Source organism: Manihot esculenta, chromosome 13, assembly GCF_001659605.2.
Source record: "Manihot esculenta cultivar AM560-2 chromosome 13, M.esculenta_v8, whole genome shotgun sequence".
NCBI classification, from domain to species: domain Eukaryota; kingdom Viridiplantae; phylum Streptophyta; class Magnoliopsida; order Malpighiales; family Euphorbiaceae; genus Manihot; species Manihot esculenta.
The window spans coordinates 36642014-36662065 of NC_035173.2; the positions used below are offsets into that span (position 1 = coordinate 36642014).

At 35.7% G+C, this 20052-nt stretch overlaps 5 protein-coding genes across 14 annotated transcripts; 3 read left to right on the plus strand and 2 right to left on the minus strand.

Annotated features, from left to right (window-relative positions):
• Positions 1-1390: 1390 nt before the first annotated feature.
• LOC110630467 (external alternative NAD(P)H-ubiquinone oxidoreductase B2, mitochondrial) lies at positions 1391-5062 on the plus strand. Its single transcript, XM_021777978.2, has 10 exons — positions 1391-1593; positions 1796-2069; positions 2200-2406; positions 2495-2745; positions 3062-3281; positions 3379-3483; positions 3812-4075; positions 4143-4264; positions 4443-4562; positions 4646-5062. The coding sequence occupies exons 1-10, from the start codon at positions 1505-1507 to the stop codon at positions 4731-4733; spliced, it is 1740 nt and encodes a 579-aa protein (XP_021633670.1). The 5' UTR covers positions 1391-1504; the 3' UTR covers positions 4734-5062.
• Positions 5063-5136: 74 nt separating this feature from the next.
• On the minus strand, positions 5137-6894 carry LOC110629925. Its single transcript, XM_021777139.2, has one exon. It carries the CDS (start codon positions 6691-6693, stop codon positions 5350-5352), a length of 1344 nt encoding a protein of 447 aa, XP_021632831.1. The 5' UTR covers positions 6694-6894; the 3' UTR covers positions 5137-5349.
• A 117-nt stretch (positions 6895-7011) lies between these two features.
• LOC110629926 (vacuolar sorting protein 18) lies at positions 7012-13337 on the plus strand. Of its 10 annotated transcripts, none has more exons than XR_006348222.1 (8): positions 7012-7463; positions 7668-7810; positions 8933-9072; positions 10140-10220; positions 11539-11697; positions 11966-12077; positions 12625-12741; positions 12928-13337. XR_006348222.1 is itself a non-coding variant. In XM_021777140.2 (7 exons), exons 2-6 carry the CDS (start codon positions 7738-7740, stop codon positions 12706-12708), a joined length of 537 nt encoding a protein of 178 aa, XP_021632832.1. In that variant the 5' UTR covers positions 7012-7463; positions 7668-7737; the 3' UTR covers positions 12709-12741; positions 12928-13337. The 10 variants fall into 10 exon arrangements, 6 of the variants coding, with proteins under 6 accessions (XP_021632832.1, XP_021632834.1, XP_043805433.1 ...); XR_006348223.1 differs by having other exon boundaries at positions 12649-12741; XR_002490318.2 differs by having other exon boundaries at positions 11902-12741.
• Positions 13338-17298: 3961 nt separating this feature from the next.
• LOC110629057 (RING-H2 finger protein ATL3) lies at positions 17299-18855 on the plus strand. Its single transcript, XM_021775904.2, has 3 exons — positions 17299-17879; positions 17956-18029; positions 18168-18855. The coding sequence occupies exons 1-3, from the start codon at positions 17727-17729 to the stop codon at positions 18718-18720; spliced, it is 780 nt and encodes a 259-aa protein (XP_021631596.1). The 5' UTR covers positions 17299-17726; the 3' UTR covers positions 18721-18855.
• On the minus strand, positions 18795-19495 carry LOC122721453. The gene has a single exon (XM_043949175.1). It carries the CDS (start codon positions 19238-19240, stop codon positions 18953-18955), a length of 288 nt encoding a protein of 95 aa, XP_043805110.1. The 5' UTR covers positions 19241-19495; the 3' UTR covers positions 18795-18952.
• Positions 19496-20052: the final 557 nt, after the last annotated feature.

The following is a 20052-nucleotide window of genomic DNA, read 5'->3' on the forward strand; positions in this document are numbered from 1 at the left end:
TTTTTAATGGGTACTTCACCTTAAAAATTTCTTAAATCTAAATTGAATATCAGAAAAAACGCATTCTCGATAGACTCTCTCTATTTTGTAAAGACCCCTTTTCAAGATTGAATATTAAGGGATCCATATAAAGAATGAAAAAAATTTCTTTTTATCAAAATGGCGTCGTTTATGAAAAATAAATAGATTTTACTATTTTTAAAGTTTTTAAACTCACCCATTGAAAATCACATAAAAATCTAAAAGTTTGTGTGAAAAAAAAGTTAGAGATTTATAACAATTCAAGTGGAATGAAAATTCATTCTGCGCAAAGTGTCCGATCGAAAACAAGACCAAAGTGCTTAAGGCTTAAGTGTCCAATAAAAAATAAGGCTTTAAGTGCTCAGGCTTAAGTGCCCAATAAAAAATAAGATTTAAGTACTCAGGCCAAAGTGTCCGGACGAGACAAGGCCTAAATGTCCGATTGAACAAAGGTCTAAGTGTCCAAATAATGATTTAAGGCTAAAAAAATTCAAAAGGCAAATTAGAGTAAAAAAACCCGTACAAAAAAAAAAAAAAAAAAAAAACCAACTATTTCAAGTCATTACAAGTCATTAAAATATTTTGTAAAACCTAAAATATATATGTAAAACCTAAAATACAAGTCATTACAAACCTAAAATATTTTGTAAAATCTAAAACCTAAAATAATCTCATTTTGTAAAACCTATTTTTGTTCGAATTCAACTGATAACACTATGGAGTAACCACATCTTATAACATATAAAAAATATAATATTATTTTATTTGCATTTTATAACATATAAAAAAATATAATATTATTTTATTAATAAGTAAAAAATATTTGATATGACAAGAGAAGAGACTTTTTTTTTTTTTCTTCTTCTTCCAACCTTTGGAAGGGGCTCCTCTCCTTTTCTTTTTCCAGCACACTCAATACTTATCTGGGCCTCCTCCCCTTCTCTCTTTTCTTTCTTTTTTTTTTTTTTTTTACATTTTTAATGGATATTTCACCATAAAAACTTTTTAAATCTAATTCGAGTATGGAGCATATCTTTAGTAGACCATGATAATTTTTTCTTATTTTATCAACTCATGATTTTTTTATTTTATTTTATTGACTCGTTTCTCAATATTGAGCATTGAGGGATAGGTAGGAAGGAGTTTGAGGAAATTCTTCATCTAAGTATAGTTTATGAATCTAAATCATCCATAATTTTGCAAAATTCTATAACTTTCATGTGATTTAACGTAAAGTCCAAGTCAAAGGAAGATTGAGATTGGACTGCCTATATTGTGATCACCAAACTGTGGATGTATATACGTACTACTAAGTCACACAGTCTACTAGTTTCACGCACTGCCCTCCCATTTTCTTGGATCTCTCAACTAACAACCAGAACTACCTCTTTTTGTACAACTGGTTGTTCTGCCTAAAGAGAACGAGAATTCGATTTTTTGAAAAAAAATAATTGAAGATAAAAGAGAAAATAGGTTTTACAAAATGAGAGGATTTACGTTTTATGAGAGAATACTTAGAGCTTTTCATGACCACCCAACATTATCTAAGCTCGTTGTTCTCTCCAGTGTCAGGTTTTTATCACTTTTTTACCCATTTTATTTGATTTTTTTTTCAGTTTTCATAAGAGCTGCTAGATTTCTGATTTGTTTGGTCATTAATTATTCGTTATTAATTTGTTTTCTATTATGCAAATCAAAGAAGGGCAATGACATTATATAATTTCTGGTTTTTTATTCATACCCCTCAAATTTTTGACTGGCATAATTTTTGCAGTGGTGGAGGTCTGATTGCATTTGCTGATAACAGTCAATCCCAAAATTTAATTTCTGACTCTGCTGAAGGAGAAAGCAAGAAAAAGAAGGTGGTGGTTCTTGGAACTGGTTGGGCTGGCACAAGTTTTCTGAAGAACTTGAAAAGTTCATCATATGATGTTCACATTGTATCGCCTCGCAACTATTTTGCGTTTACCCCATTGTTACCGAGTGTTACAAATGGAACAGTGGAAGCTCGCAGCGTTGTTGAACCAATTCGCAACATCGTGAGGAAGGTAGGACATGCATATGAAGATGCACTCTACTTGTTCTTCATATTGACATTCCATGTTATACAAAAAACTTGCCTCCCTTTTGGCTTCACGTGTAATGTAGTACTTAATTTGTCATTTTTTGTCGTGGCAGAAAACTTTCAAAGTTGATTTTAAGGAGGCTGAGTGTTACAAGATTGATCCAGTGAACAAGAAAATTCATTGTCGATCTGGGCATGCCAAGAATTTGGGTGGGATTGAGGAATTCACAATGGATTATGACCTGTTGGTGGTTGCCATGGGAGCTTGTTCAAATACTTTCAACACCCCTGGTGTTCTGGAATATGCCTACTTCTTGAAGGTACCTCAATAATGATGTTGCTTGTTGAGTGAAATGATTAAGTTCTGAAGGTTATGCCAATAGTAAAGCTGCTGAATTAATCATGCAGGAAATTGAAGATGCTCAGAAGATCCGTAGGTCCATAATAGATTGCTATGAGCGGGCAAGTCTTCCCACTATAAGTGACGAAGAGAAGAAACGGATCATGCACTTTGTAGTCGTTGGTGGAGGTCCAACGGGTGTTGAATATGCTGCAGAGCTTCATGACTTCGCAGTTGAAGATTTAGCTCGGCTATACCCTTCTCTCAAAGACTATCTAAAAATTACACTTATTGAGGCAGGTGATCACATTTTGAACATGTAAGACAGATGGCTTCTTTTAGAAATTAGCTTTTCAGGCTCCAACGTGTGATTGTTCTTCTTTCTGTGCTGCTACTTGTTATGAGGAATCTTTTTTTTTTTTTTGCCTCTTATGTTAGAAATCATTAAAATAGTAATCACGTTTTTACATTGCTTTCTCAATGTTGCCTCACGTAAATTATTTATATCGAGCCCCATTTGTGAATTCGTAATGTACCCTTTACCATGTCCAAGTAAAAGCTGTGACTGAGGAGTGTGCTGAACTGCTTAGACAACTCGCTCATAACAGGGGGCTTACAATTGCTTGTTCTTGCAGGTTTGATGCAAGAATCACCAAGTTTGCCACAGAGAAGTTCTCTAGAGATGGTATTGATGTAAAGACAGGGTCAATGGTCATAAAAGTTTCTGAGAAGGAGATTTCTACCAAAGATGGAAAAACTGGCCAAACTAGTTCTATACCATGTGGAATGGTTCTTTGGTCAACTGGTGTTGCTACTCGTCCTGTCATTAGGGAATTTATGAAGCAAGTTGGTCAGGTTTGTATTAGCATTTGTGCTTCAGTTCCAAAATCTTACTAATCATGGATTAGCATGTAAGTATTTAAATTGACGATTCATCTACATTTAAGCTCAGGGCAACAGGCGTGTTTTAGCAACTGATGAATGGCTGAGGGTTGAAGGATGTGATGATATATATGCTCTTGGTGACTGTGCCACAATAGTTCAACGGAGCATATTGGTATGTGAAAAATGAGTCATTTACATCTAATAAACCATTGTTATTGTTTAGCTTGTGGCATAATGATTCGCATGTCTTGTCATATTTCCTCCAAAAGATAGCTTTCTTACCTAGTGAACTGCAATTATGAATGATTTTTTACTGGAAAGAACTTGATAATTGAATGTAATTGCCTGAATGGTAATGTTCATATTCTTGATCCTTGTAACGCCAATCACAGATATGACTATGGCACACTATATTTCTTGGGAGGGTGCATAATCAATATGCAATCACAGTGTCCCTGCTAATAAGATTGTTTGTATTTGTCTTGCCTATTCTTTATCAGGAAGATATTGCAGCAATATTTAGTAAGGCAGACAAGAACAATAGCGGTGTTTTAGATGTGCACGATTTTAAAGAAGTTGTTGAGCACATCTGTGAGAGGTACCCCCAAGTGAATATTTATTTGAAAAGGAAGAAACTGAAAAATTTTAATGACTTGCTGAAGGGTGCTCAAGGGAATGACAAAAAAAAGATAGACATTGAAATGTTTAAGAAGGCTCTATCTGAAGTGGACTCTCAAATGAAAAATCTTCCTGCAACAGCTCAGGTGAAATTAATTGTTTCTTTCTTTGACACCTTTCAACCTGTACTGGTTTTTATTCTGGTTTATATAGGTTGCTGCTCAACAAGGTGAATACCTTGCAAATTGTTTCAATCGCATGGAGCAATGTGAAGAGAGTCCCGAAGGTCCTATCAGATTCAGGGGAACAGGCCGCCATCGATTTCGTCCCTTCAGGTACAAAATGTTCTTCCAACTATCTGACAAATCATATGCAATGGCCCTCCAAGGACCAGCTTTATTTGCAGATGCTTTTTCCTGATGCTTCAGTCACCTGCCAGTCAGTTATAAATGCAAAGTTGCTGAACTGGTAAACATGGAACCACTGATTCATCTGTTGATTATTTAATGTAAGGTATAAACACTTCGGACAATTTGCTCCGCTGGGAGGAGAGCAAACTGCAGCTCAACTTCCAGGAGATTGGGTTTCCATTGGTCAAAGCACTCAGTGGCTCTGGTACTCAGTTTATGCAAGGTGACACTCATGCTCAGATTTTCAATTTACAGGTCTATAGGATTGTTTAATGTGATCATCTGATGTTTCACTTGAACTTGCAGTAAGCTAGTAAGCTGGCGAACAAGGATATTGGTGATAACTGACTGGTTCAGAAGGTTCACATTTGGAAGGGACTCTAGCAAAATCTGAGGGGAGGCTGGGAGCAAATCATGGAAGATTTAATTCCTTCTTTACTTTAATGCTCTAAATTCCCTTTGCATTCTTTATTTATTCCGTTCTGCATTGGCTGCAGTTTCAACAAGATCATTCCCATGAATTTCTAACCTTGATATTATTCTTTTCAAGGGCACTGAATTCTTTTCAAGACAAGCCTTTTCTTATTCTTATGTCACCATCTCTCGTAACATTTTTTTTAAAACTTCATCCTTGTTTAGAATATGCTTAGAATTGAGGAATCTATCAAATATAGCATTGCTTTACTGTTTTTAATATTCTCTTTTGATGAATGTAGCTTTTAACAGAACCCACCAATTAATTTCTGTTAAAGATTTATAGAAGCAAGCTCCACAAAAAAAACTCGAAACCACAAAAATTGAACGCAGAATATGATATCATTGCAATATTTAACAGCACATAGGCATGAAGGTTGAAACATAGTTATCATCAACAAAAGCAAGAGACAAGCTTATCCCATTATTGCATAGCAGAAATCAAATAACTTGGGGGAAAGAAAACTTATAACCCATTTAGACAAGCAAGCCCATAACAAGAATTATGGCTTTTCAATATTAATCAGTAAAGCAATTCAAGGTGGACTAAACTTCATATCCTCTTCTTCAAAGCTCAGAGCCTGACAAACAGAGTCCCCTGCTGTTTCCTCTTCATCAGTGCAAAAGAACGATTTCTTCCCAACCAAATCAGCCACCCTTTTTGCAGCTCCCGAGTCCCTTGGAGTCTCATTCACACATCGGGAAGTCTTTATCTTCGGCAAAACATCGCCCATCACCGCAAAAGATGGCACTGATTCCTCCACCACAACTTCGCTTTTGAACATCACTACTTCTCTCGGTATCTCCCACTTCTTCTTCAGTTTGATACTGTCGATTCTCTGATTCACGCCACTGCCTCGAGAAGCACGCTTTTTGTTGCCATCTTCCTTATCACTTTCAGGAAGAGACCTTTTTCGAACCTCACTTGAAGTTAAACTCCCATTAGAGAGATTAGTGACAAATTGATTATACCTACTTGGCACAACCCTTCCGGGTTTCACTGGCTTCTTATTTGTCGCTGATTTTTCTCCATCTTTGAACAATGTCTTTGGCTGGATTAATGCAAGAAAACCATCTTCTTTCTTCGCTAACTTTTTAGATCCTACTGTAGTAGCAGCCATCTTCGGAGCTTGAATCTTGGAAACAGTTTTGCGCGATCTTGGACTTAAACTCTTTCCTCTTTCTTTAGTTGCTTTCAACTCGGGGGTCTCTTCAAGCTTCCAGAAACAAGATTTCCTGCGATTCTGTGTAGGAACAGGGGTTATTTCTTGCTTACCCAATAACCGAGACTTAGCTCCAGAAAATATCTCCGATGGCCCCAAGCTGACTCCTCTTCGATTAATCTTTGTTGTTTTCGAACTAGAAATCAATGGCTCTTCAATTTTGACCGTCTGTTTTGGCTCCATGAATTTTGCCGGCACAATTCTACCTCTCCTTTCTATTTTCAGACTCCTCTCCGCCTTTTCCAGCCTAAGCGCTTCGAGTCTTGACGATAAGCGGTTAATTTCCTTCTCGATATCTTCTATCTCCTTGTCTATCTTTCTCTCATCACGATTTTTCTCTTCTTCCAGAATCACATTCTTGGACACCGAACCCGGTTTCGAAACAAGCTTCAACGGATTCCCTTGCGCGTTAGCAATGAGGCTGTTGGCGTTAAGGGGCTTGACGGGCATTGAAGATACCGAAGATCTGAGAGAAACAGGGGATTTCTCTAAAACAGGGCTCAGATTCTCCTTGCTGCAACTGGATTCAAGAGATTGAGTCCACCAAGAAGATTTGATCCGCAGCGAGTCCTCTGATTCGCCATTGTCAAATGCCGCATTATTCCACACCTGTAGCTCTGGTGCATTAATCTCATCAGGGTAGTGAAGAATACTCATTACTTTTTCGAAAGTGGTGTTTCTTGACAGTGATCAAGATTGGTTTTTTCTTCCTGTGCTTATATTGTGAGTTGATCTTGAAGGGTTTTTGTTGAGAGATCACCAAATCACAGATAGGGAAATGTATAAAGACTGATTGAGGGAGAGAGAGAAAGATTATGTCTTTAATGAGGGAAATTCGTGTTTGAAGATTTTTGACCGTTGGAGGGGGAGGCGAATGGAGAATATTGGAGATTTAACGTTGGAGAAGGGAAGGGGGATGGTGCTGAAATATAAGCCGTTGGATGACAAACGGCTTCTATAGACGCTCCGATTTGATTTAAAGTTTCTTTGGTTAAAGGAAAAATGTCTTGCTTAGGGTCCATTTGGAGCGTCTAGGTGGAGTTGGAAACGGTGCGTTTTAATCCCAGATCACAGAGAAAAACGACATCGTAACGCCACACTAGTAACTCTGTGTTACGCCTTTGCCCACTTTCCCGGCGATCTGCTCAACTCCGATGGGGCGATTCTTTTCGGTAGCTGAAAAGATTGGAGGCATTGATTTGCTTATGGTTTAATTATCTGCTTTAATGCAGCTTCCACCGAAAGAGTTTATTCTAGGCAGAGACGACGGCCAACTTCATGCGATTTCTGTTGATGAGGAGGATAAGAGGGAGAAGTATATGAAGTTTTCAATTAATTGAATTTCTGGATGCTGCTGCTTCTTCCTTTTCATCATTATATATTTCATACTGCATTTAGGAGGCAACCCAAAATTCTACTTCGTAAAGGTAAAATTTGTAGTATGTTTCTTGTGCATTGTATCTGATTGGTTTGGGCTCTTGGCTAGTGAATTTCATGGATTAGTGCCTGATTCTCATTATTATAGATAATATAGAAAAGTTGAAGATTAAAAATTTTTCTTTCCCTTATTTTCAAATTAAAATAGTTGCTTCTTTTTGATAAAAATAAATAATCTGGTTGCTTCTGGACAGTTGCCTCTTGGATGAAATTGTGCAACTCAAACTAAGAAGTTGTTATTATGCGTGAAGATGTACTTGAGCAATGCAACAAGATAGCATTTGGTGGTTGTTACTCCTACACGACTTGATTCATTTACTGGAATTGGAATCTAGAGGTATGTTTCTTTCTAATACCTGTACATATACTGAGGCTTTGAACTGAAATTAACCTGTTGAAACAGCTAATTACGTAGGTTTGAACAGAATTCTCCATGCCTTCAAAGTTTACAGCATTCTCCAATACCCAATTTCAACGGATCAAATTTTACTTGTTTAAAATTTTTAATCCCCTTTTTTTTTTATAATGGTTGTCATAATGCTACTTATGTTGCTTTGCATACCTGGATGGCCTTTGCCGGTTATTTAGATCCTGCAGTGTGTTTTATGAAACTGCCTGGTGAAATACCAAATAGGCAAGTGTTTTTCTTCACATTAAAATGGCTGCAAGCTATCTGAAAAGGAAGCTTAGACTTAGAGAAGCTGGGTTATAAAGGGACTAATTTATTTAATAAGTAAGCTGTGGTTAGAAGGTGGCTGGAAATTATTTTCTAGTTTCTCGTGAAATTTCTGACATCTGTTTATTGGAAATTTCCTGCCATTTTGATGAACTTTCAGTGAACCACATTTCTTTATAAAGCAAAGAAGAGCTGTGCTTTTTGCATGGCTTTCTGGGGCAGGTAACTACTATGTTGGCCTAAATTTTGGAGCACAGCATAGGTAAGGGATGACATATTGACTCATTTCTTCCTTTATATCCACATAATCATTTGTTCTTCAGATTCCTTTAAGTTTCAACTTTTCTTTCCTTCACTGTTTTAATTCAGTCCTCAGTGTCAAATGTAATTTTGTTATAAAATCTTCTGTTACAATTGTTTATGGGAAAATTCTTCAGTAATTATCCCAAATGGAGATGAAAATTTTGTTGGGAACAAGGGTCTTCTGGACTACTAAAAACTATGCGAAGGTGCTGATGCAGTTGAACTGTTTTCTATGGCAGTTCCTGAATGTCATTTCTTGCTTCTTATTGGAAACAAAGTTGTATTGTAAGATCATTTATGATCTTTTATCCTCGATGATGCCAATTTTGTTTCTCTACTTTAGGCCTGCAGAGAAGGAATTTTATTTGATTGTTTATTATTTGATAGTCATGGTTCCAATTGGCTTATACTTTCCCCTGGATTTTCTGTATTAGCAATTTCGCTGTCTTTCTGTAAATTTCTTTTGTATTTTTTTTATAGGTTGTGACATTAGTGAGCAAATTATACAGGAACTTCAGTTGGATCAAATATCTGAATCAGTTTCAAGAGATATTATTGGATTATGTGCTGATGCCACAGCTGGCTTGTTCTATGCATACGATCAAAATTCTACATTTCAGGTTTGTATCTAATGGTAACTTCATCTTTTCTGTTTTTGTTTTCTTGTTGGAAGAGAATTTAATTTTTTTTCATGTTTCTGAATTGAGAAATAATATAGATGTCTATTAATGAGAAGGAAGGTGTATCTAAACATAAAGGAATATGCTGCAGCTTTAGCAAATTGATGTGACCCACTACAGGGATACTAAATATATTTGTCGCAGGTGACTTGAAGAGAACCTCATGGAAAGAAAATTACAGGCTGTTTTATTTTTAACGTTGACTAAAGCTTCATTAGTTTCTTAACAAAAAATTTTCAAAAGCATGCCTGCATAAAGTTCAGACATCTATTAGAAGAAGCTTTCCAGAACTTTTCTTGTTTCTGGAATTGTGTTACTCCAGGGATTTTGTTTGAGAGCAGCATCTTTCTATGCAAAAGTAGTTCCTAGTTTCTTAATTTTAGTTCTTCACATCTTTTTTCCATTATGTCATCGTATTTTGATGTGTTTATATGTCATCTTTGAATTTTTGTGCTTGTAACTTGATGAATTATCTCCGAATACATGGTTTTCTTCTGGTATACATGCTAAACTCAATCCTCTCCTTTTCCTCACTTTTGCATGTCGACATCCTCAATTTGGTATCATTATATATTATCATTTAAGGAAATCATTTGAAGTTTATTAGTGCAAGTGAACAGGTAAGTGCAGCATTATTCATGTTTTGTTTAATAGTCCCCTAGTTTTCTTTTTCTTTTCAAATTGTTATGCATTTTTACAAATCATAAACAAAATTATCTGTTTGTTTTTGGGTTTTAACTTTGGTTAGCTATTGAAAACTCTTGTAATATATATTAGAAGTTGACAAAAGGTTGATGCATGTTAAACTTTTGTAATCTTAATTCTCATTATAAATTGATGACCATAATCTATGGGAGTGTTTGGGAAGGGGGATTGAGATATGCATAGATGTATATTAACTGAAATGCTTTTGGTTGGAATTTGCATATACTCGTGTGCACATTTCTAGCTTGCATGTGGCTCACTTTGCTTACCTGCAGAATGCTTTGAGAACTTTCCTATTGCAGAAACTAGATAATCTTGCAAAGGATGATAAGTGCCAGTCAACAGTGACTTCAGTGTGGGCAACTGAACTATACTTGGACAAGGTTTTCTTTCTTTATCTGCACATTTGTAATGGAATTATTTTGCCTTTGGAATTGCTCCCTCTAATTCTCTGGAAGTCTAAACTATTCATATCGCATATCCATCATACTTGTCACGGTCCTTAACTGTTGGTCACACTAACAGCCCCAGAATGCTGTGGAACCATGCGGCACTCAGTACAATCCCTCGAATCAAGTCAGCCTCGCCCAATAGTTCAACACACATAACTATCCAAAAGCAATTACTAGCGGAAGCTAAAGATGGAGAGAATTGAGAGAAATAACAGAACTAAGAAATATGGAAGGCAGAAGTGTCTTGTATTAATGACAACGAAATGATTTACAAGAGTACTTTACAAGAGTATTGGCTAGCTCTCTATTCTATCCTTTGTCTCTAACTATACAAATGAATATAAGATAGGTTTTTATGGTTTGTATAGAGAAGTTCTAGAATCTCCTAAAATAATAGAAAAATACAAAGAAATAGAAGCCATATGAAATATGAGACAACTCTGGAAAGCTGTGGTCCCCACCAAACTTCTCCTCCAGAAGCTGCTTTCGCACCTCCAGCTTTGGCGCTAGACTCCCCCAACAGCTTCTAGATAATCCTCGCAAAGTCCAGCTTTTACTCGGGCTAGCCGCGCGCTGATTTGCTTTCCTCTCGTGCGCTCCGCAGACCAGCCCGACCAAAATACTCATCCAACGCTTGGCTAAGTTTGCTCTCAAAGACTCGGGCGACAGTACCATCCTGGAGGGTTTCCGAGTGTTTCTAGCCTTCCGAGTTTAGGGGCGTTCACCAGCCCTTCCAAGTGTCTGGGTGTTCACCGGCCCTTCCGAGCTCCTGGGCATTCACCAGCCCTCCCGAGCATCTGGGCTTTTACTAGCCTTGCGACCATCCGGGCATCCTCTGGCCCCACCTAGCTCTGCCGAAGTTCCGAGTGTTTCCTCGCAGACTTCGCTCGCTTGCTCAGCAGGTTGCCTCACCAGCGTCAATTGCTAAAAGTCTCAGTCATCCTACCATCTCTCAAATTCACCCGTAGGCCTGTTGGCTCCCGTTAATACTCCGTAGGCCTATCAAAATATCACTCGATAGCTAGTTTCTCCGAGATGACTTAGCCCATCCTTATGCCGCCTACTCGGCACCAAGATTAGCGCCAACTCCTTCCAAAAGAATATGGATATTTCCGGGGAAAACTGTGGGGGTGTGACATAATGCACTTATTTTATAATGTGGTCTCTTTTAGATGACATCATTTATATTTCAACTTGCTTTTCTCAAGTTTTGAAATAAAGCACTATGCTTTCTAATTTTCAATCTCAGGTTTGTAAGTGCAAAATCTTAATTGTGGGTATGGACTACCACATCTCATGCCTGTACTTAAGAGGACCAATGGGCTCCCTTCTATGTATTTCCATGTGGCATGCCTTCCATGAACAATGCTTGATTGCCCATTTGACAAGTCATACCAACAAAACTCAGGTAATTTGTGCTATTTCTTGCACGGCACTATATTAACTATGCATGTGAAAACACTCTGGCTGAAATGGCTTTTTCCAGTTTAGTTTACATTTCTTGGACTGATCCAGTTTGAGAGTCAAAATAAACACCCAACTTGTTGAAATAGTTTTGTCATCTTGTTATAAAGATTTGTTAACTAAGCTGTCTTTTATTTAATCTGAGAAGGCAACATATAGTATCCATGACACTTGCAAATTCAGAATCTGACACTTGGAAATGTGACTTCCAGAGAGATTTTTCTGACAAACTGCCAGTATGGTGAAGTTCAATAACATTGCTTTTCTGTGAAGATGGATGAAAAACAAAAACAGTATGCCTATGATAGTTCGGGGCCCAAACATCTAAGACAAATTTCTTCAGCTCTACGGGATTCGAATATGTAATTGGGCAATAATTGTTGAGCAAAACTAAATACAGTTTATTGGCCCAACCAAGTACAGTTCATATTTGAACTGACTAATTTCTGCAATTCTTTATGAGAAAAAAACAGCATGAAATATGCAGCAGCCTGCTGCAGTCAACATTGTACTTCAATTATTGTACGACTATGCTCTCATGTTCTGCAATCTTCTGGTATATGCACCATAAGAAATCCCATGAAGGGCATAACTAAATAATGAAACAATAAATTGAACTGCAAGCTTAGTACAAGCACATTTGCGTGGCCTAAGATTTACGATGACTTTTGTTTAAGTTTTTTTTATTGTCATCTCTAACTGAGTTGGGTTTTGTATTTAGCTTATCATAAAACTATCCTGCACAGCTTCTTACTCTGCTTTATATCAATGAAACATATCTCTGCGCCATCTTTTAGAATGAACTCCAATTCTGGAAACTCTTACCACCAATCAAATTTTCTTCCTTCGGGTATTTGAATGGATGATGCAGGCTGATTATATACTGGATCTGCAGAAGCAACTTACTTTACTGGGTGAGGGAACTAGGAAAGACTTGAATGGTGGAATAACGTAAGATTCCATTGCTAGCAAAACCCCTGTAGATAAGGTCAGTTCTATGTTCTTCTGAAGCAAAATCTATTATGGTAATATGGAGTAGTTTGTTATAACTCGAGGAAAAAATTTCCTGCATTGCTGTACATTAACTACAGTGGCAGTTTATTACGTCTTTTGTAGTTTGTCTGAGCCTCATCTCTTCTCTGGTGTGTATTTTAAATCCCGTTGGAATTTGCAGCTCGGCTCACAGTTGATGATGCAAATAGCCAGCAATTGCCCATTTCACGGTGAGTTGATGATCAAAATGTTCTCCTTGCCACTACTCTCCCTGGGGAAGCACGGTTGGTAGGTTCATGGGATAAAACCACATAACCTGGGAAACCAGAGGACGCCCTATTTATAGGTGTAATAATATTACCTGTGTGTGATTTCAAAAGCCAGTGTGCGTGTGGGGAGCTTCGATGCCTGTAATGTGGCTCTCTCACCGTCTCGTTTTGAATTGGGTTATGAAGGAGAGCATCCCCATTTCCTTGTAAACCTTTTAAGTTCTTCTTAGGCAGCACCATTAGTTCTCAATAATCATGATTTATCCCTTCTGATTGTTCAAGATTTCTGAAAGCACAAGCAAATATATGAACTTTTATCACTTGGGTAAAATCCCAGAAGCTTCTGCGTCAAGGTAAGCTATTTCATCAGCTATGCGGACTGGGACACACTGACATTTGGAAGAAAAAAAAAAACTACAAATTTCAGTTCCAGCATAACGGTATTTGCCCCCCCCCTGCAGAAAAAATAGCTGGTTTTGCGATTCAATTCTCTTTGGGACCAACCCCATATCAGAAATGAAAATAATCGTGTGATCAACACAGAAATATTTAATAATTTCAATAGCTTGATATTGGTTAAATTTTGAGCTTAATATGCAAGAGCAAAGCTTTCACAACCGTTCTTCATTCCTTTTCAATCTCCTGTACAAAATTTACATTTTTCCCTTTTTACAAAAGAAGCGAGCGTTTGCAATTGCAAATCCCAACTCGTCTGCTCACTCGGTCAACGCCGATGCAACCTCCCTCCGATTCACAACCCGCATCCGAGTCAAACTCTTTCAACTGTGTGCAATTCTTAAGATCCGAGCACATGCCGGGACTGAGACTGAGCTCACCCCTGGCCCCAGCAATTTAGGTACATCACTTGTCGGAAAGACTCATCTTTTTCCCTTACTCCTTCGTCCAATCGAGGACTTCCGGGAACTCCGTCGCGTTCTGATCCAACTGCTCCAGCAAGTGGCCGGAGCTCCGACAATGCTCCGGTGGAGAACAGCCTGCTCTTGCCGTGCTGCAGAGACTTCAAGCTGGATCTCCATTTAGGGCCTTGGTCTGGATGGCCTTGAACAACGGCCACACTGGCTGCCATGCAAACACGATTCAGGTAACTCATTTTCCGATGATAGAGAGTAACTTGCTATTGGGTATCGGGAGAAAGAGAAGAGGGTTCTCTTATAGAAGGGAACAGCGGTTTTATAAAACAGGAAACAGGAAACAACAAGTGGTTTTGGGATGATAATTGAGGAGGGCCTTTTCTCGATCTTTGGATTTATTGATTGTTTTCAGAAGTGATCTAATCAGGAATCTCTCGAGAGAAATGGACTTCTCGTGAGATATCGCTAATGACTCAAAAGCTAATATTGTATTAATTTATATAATTTTTTAAAAATCATTTTGGTATTCTATTGGTATACTAAAAATTATATTATATGGTATACAACATTTATGACTATAATTAATTTAATTTTTAAAAGAATTTGATAATGATTTTATTAAAAAAAACACGAATAAATTATTATCTCTTATCGAATTAATAGGTTGTGTACCTATCATGATGTTGAAGTTGAGAAATTTAGAAGGAAAAGACATGCAAAGCCCACATCCAATTTTAATGACCTTATCTCTTCTCATAAAATAATGGATAAGCTACCTCAAACAATATCATAGGTATACTTGAGATTTAATTAATAAAATTAATTTTTAGATTTATTTTAAAAATATTTACATTGTTTATTATTATTTAAATATACTTAAATTCATGAAGATTTAACTTTTAATTTTTGAAAATTAAAATTAGTTTCTACGTTTTCAAAACAAATTTAGAAGGAAAAGATAAGCAAAGCCCACATTCAATTTCAATGACCTTATCTCTTCTCATAAAATAAGGGATAAGGTCATTGAAAAAAATTCATTAAAATGTTTATTATTATTTAAATGTATTTACATTCATTAATTTTAAAAATATTTATTATTTAATTTTTAAATATTATGATCATTAACAAATTAATTCTTCTATTTTTAAAATTTTATTAAAATAATTTTTTTATCAATAAAATAATCTTTTCGTTTTCTATTATATTAAAAATAAATAAAAATAAAAAAGAAATTTTTTAATATTTAAATTTTCTTTTAATAAACTCTCTTATTAAATTTTTTTTTAGTATTACAATTATTAATAATTTATTTTTTATAATTTTAAAAATCTATTAAAATACTTTTATTTTTCCTGTTTGTCCATGAAATAATTATTCTTTCATCTCTTTCTTTTCTTTCAATTATTAATGAGTCAGTTGATAAATTTTTCTTCTCTATAAATAAAACAGCCATTTTTTTCCTCCTTTAAATAAAATAAAAATAAAAAATAAATTTATTTTTTATTATATTTTTAATGATAAAAATAAATAAAAAATAAAAAAAATATTTTAATAAATTTTTTAAAATTGATCAACCGACTTGTTAATAATAGTAACCGACTTATTAATAATAGTAATATTTAAAAATTAAATAAGTTTTTTTAATTTTATATATAATAATAATATTTTATATTTTTTATAAAATATTTAAAATTATATTTATTTAAAATATAATTTTTTTGAAATGGATTTAAAATATAATATTAAAATTATAAATATTATAATGATAATATTTTATACTCAACTGTATAACGAAATTATGAATCAAACTTGAATATATTACAATTGTGGGTTATATTTGAATATTATGAATTTAAATTTCATTGAAATCAATAATATTAAAAAAAATATTAATTTATTATAAACATATGTTATTTCATAAACATAAATTTATTATAAACTGAATCATTTTATTATTTAAATTTGTTATAATAGAATTAATTAATCAAGCTCGATGTGGTAATTTATTTAGGTGTAGCTTTCAGTTGCTGAAGCCTTCAAACCATTGACTTGGACCAATAGGTTTAACTCAGGTTAGTCCCAACCAAACCAGTTAAGAGCTGAACCAACCCTAGCGGGGTCTACATCTAGTACTAGTAATGTAAATAGAGCTGTTAAATATCGCGGGTAATGTAAAGTCACGATAATTCGTGAGTATCTCAATTTCTGGCACTGAGGTAACAAGGAAACAGATGGCGAACTTATCCAAGGGATGATAATGACTCATCTGCCGCTGGCCAATGGTGAGGAAGCAGCTCTGTCCTTTTGCTTTAAATTTGCGCTAATAACTGGGTCCACCACTTATGTCTCTTTTTTCCTTCTTCTAGGTAATATATTTTTGTCCTGTAATGCCATTCACATGGGGTAATTTTGTCTTTTCCTAAGGTAGGATGTCCAGGTGGATACACGTGTTATGATGAGGCTCTACTTTAATTGGCTTTGCTTATAGTCTATGAGTTGGCTATTGGGCATGACGTGTAAGTTGGCTCACTTTTTCCTCTTTTTATTTTTTCTTTTTCCATCATTTTAATTTTAATCTTCAAGTCGAATTGCATAAAAGAATTTAATTTTATACTTTACATACTATAAACTAATAGCAAATATAAATTTAATTCTTTATAATTTTGTTTATATTAGCTGACAGACAATATACTTTTTTAATGATACCATACACAATTAACTAGCTCAAAATCACATTCATTTTACAAGTTTTAAATTAGATATTTTAATATATTGTTAATTTGCGACTCTTAATTCAAAATTAAGTAATTTTATTTTCCTAAAAATATGATTTTATGCATCCTTCATGATTGCTCTGCTCTCATTTGATGCCTCTTCTTGTACACATGGCTCTCAATTGTAACCTTGCCCCTCTTATCTCCCAATTTCAAAAATAATCTGAAAATCTGACTATGTCTATCTGATTATATGATCCCTCCACTAGAACTAATGGAGCATAAAAATCTAACCTAATCAAAAGATATACAGTGCCAAAATCTGCAATCTTTAATATAATATTCTTATGGGACCAAATCAACATTACATTTCATAATTCATATATTTAAAGGATAGTTTAAATGATGAATGCCACACATAACCATCACTATCATTCTAAATAAAATACTTCATCAAGATTTAATCCTTTTAAAAATTCAACCCAAATCTAAATTAGGATTCTAATCTATATCCCAATCAACACCTAGTTTTTCTATTTCAACTCTTCTTCTAGTGTGGAAATTGAAATCACTTGCATCTATAATAACCTCACTCCAAACCTCTTCTTCTAGTATATATATTTCAATATTTATGGAATAAACTTTTCTTTTTTTCTATTTCTTTTATACAGGCCGACTTGGCCCAAGTTGTGCAGAGGACATGGGCAGATATGTGGGTCGTCCATGAGCAGCAACCAGCCCACCTTGGCTATGTATAAATTAATCTACCAGCAGAATATATCCCTTAAATACACATTCATGGATTCTTCAAGACTTCCAAACTGAAATGCTGCAGACCAAATAAATAGAATGAGATTCTTTTCTTACATCATTTTTGCCAGATTCTTTAATCTCTCTCTCTCCCTTGCAATGGTCATTCTCTGCCACCAGACAAGCATCTCTTCAATGGTGGAAGAATACGATTTTACATGCAAAAAAAAAGGGATATATTCGCATGCAAAATTTTCAACAAAATAAAGGAATAAATAGCTAAAGAGCAGAAGGAAACCTCTTAACACAATGAGCTGCCAATATTTTAGCAATGAGAACTGAAAATTTTGCAACTATCAGCAGCCTGAAATTACCATGAGTAGGAGCTACAACAATTTCAACCCACCCCCAACAGGGGATCGGAGAACTGGACGTGAATATGGTTTCCATGCTCCTAACAACCCTGACTGGAGTTACCCCTCATCATTTCCAATGCTTCCTAGGCTCCCTCCTCCCCAGGTCTCTCCGGTAAGTATCCGAACCCATGAAACTTTCACAACAAAGAAAAAGCCGGTGAACCGTAAGACTTGATTTGTTGTATTAGGATGGAAGCAGAGGTGTTCCTTATGATCCATGGCCACCAGCAGAGGATACACTGATCCCTTTCCGTTTACTTGGGTACCTTCTTTTTTTCCCATCCTTTTTTCTTTTTTATTGGATAATCTCCTTATCATTTGCATAGGCGATCTATGGAAATATATAAATGTTTTTTCAATCTCTCTAACTAGCTCTTGATGTCAATGGAATAAATTGCAGTTTTCCTATGCAAGAACATTCGCTTAGGCCATTTCTTCTCCTCAACAATGGCCTTGGAAGGGAGTCTCCTCCAGGACTAATGGAGCAAAGGTATTCTCAAGGGTCTAGTTCCACACAAGCAGACTCCCGATTGACCCAAGATGAGCAAATGAAAGCATTAAAGAAGTTGAAGAAAGAAATCTATAATCCTGTCCCCAAGAGAATTTCGAGCAGACTGTGCTTGTATTACAGAGATGAAGCTGCAAAGATTCTGAACGAGAGGGAAAGGGAGAAAGAAGAGGATGGAAAGAGGTGTGCAGTTTGCTTGGAAGATTTTGAGCCTAAAGAGATGGTGATGGTAACCCCATGCAACCATATGTTTCATGAGGAATGTATTGTGCCATGGGTGAAAAGCCATGGGCAGTGCCCAGTTTGCAGATTTACACTCTGTGACCCAATTAGAGGAAGCACTGCAGGACCCTCAAACAACAACAACAACATCCCTATTTTACCACCCAATAATCTATCTCCAGTGGATCTGATTTCAATCTTAAGATCAATGGGAATCATGTAATTAAATGTCCCTTGACAGTATTTCTCAAGCTTTGCTTTTCTTCTTTGTATGGCAATTCCACATGGATCCAGAAGTCCAAGAAAGATAATGAAAAATAAAAAGGAAATGACATGTACATAGAAGATTAATCCAGAAGTGTTGGTCTTGAAATTTGACAAAATCAATTATAATTACAAGCTAGATGAATTTTCTAAATCTATTCCAACTTGATTAAAAATAGAAGAAAGAATCCTCAGTTGGGACCCCAACAACTCAAGTACATGACTTTCCTAAGGGACTCCTCTGACTGCTTTGCCCTGTCTTCCTGGAGTTTGCTTGAACCCCTGGAAGAAGAAGAAGAAGAAGAAGAAGAAGAAGAGGAAGAGAGGTTGTTGGCCAGAGAGATTGACCTGAAATGGTTCTTGGCATGTTGTTGAATAGACCTTATTGCATTGTTCCACCTACAAAAGCCTTGGTCTTTGAGTGCCTCCACCGCTCCAATGCTCGCTGCTACCATCCAAGCTTTGCTTGCTGACCGCATTTTGCAAGAGAAATGGAGAAACAAAAGGGAGAGTGTTGATAGTAGAAGAAATGTAAGACGTAAGATATCAAGAATTGATGGTTTGATGAAGCAGATGGGCAGGGGTAGTGGCTTATATATGAGAAAAGGGTGCCAAAAGTTTTGGGAAAACCAGAGGCCAGAACCAGGCGTAGATGGTTTTGGGGCTGTGGTATTAAATTTGGAAGGGAGTGGCGTGGGAAGGTGAATGCATTGAGAAATCCAAATGGGCACACGGTTTTGGTAAATATTAAAGTCCAATCAAAGCCCAAAGTACGCGAGAGCAGAATGGGAGTGGAAAACGCCCTTGTTTTGTTTGGACGAGCAGAGAAAACCGTCATGTGCCTTCCTTCCTTTCCTTTATACATCCAATTCATTCATGTTGGATTTTTATTAAAATTGATCAATTTTTTACTATTTTATTTTAAATTTAAATTTTGAGTGAATTTAAAGGCCAAATATATTTTTTTCAAAAGAAAGATCTCAATCTAAAATCCAATAGATCTTGATTTTGGATTTGAACCCATAAGATCCTAGTCAAATTTCCAAATGTTTGTGTTTTCTTTTAGGCATATATGTTAACCCATTTTTTTTATGTTTTTAATGTCACGGATGTTAACAGATAAATCAAGCATATTGTCATGTAGCATTTGGTCGGTTCGATTCAAAATCAAACCGAATTAAATAAATTAAAAATTAAAATTTTAGTATTTATAAAAATCAAAGCGAATTGATTTTGGTCAGGAACCGAATCGATCTGATTCAGTTTGATCAGTTTCAATTTTTAATAATTT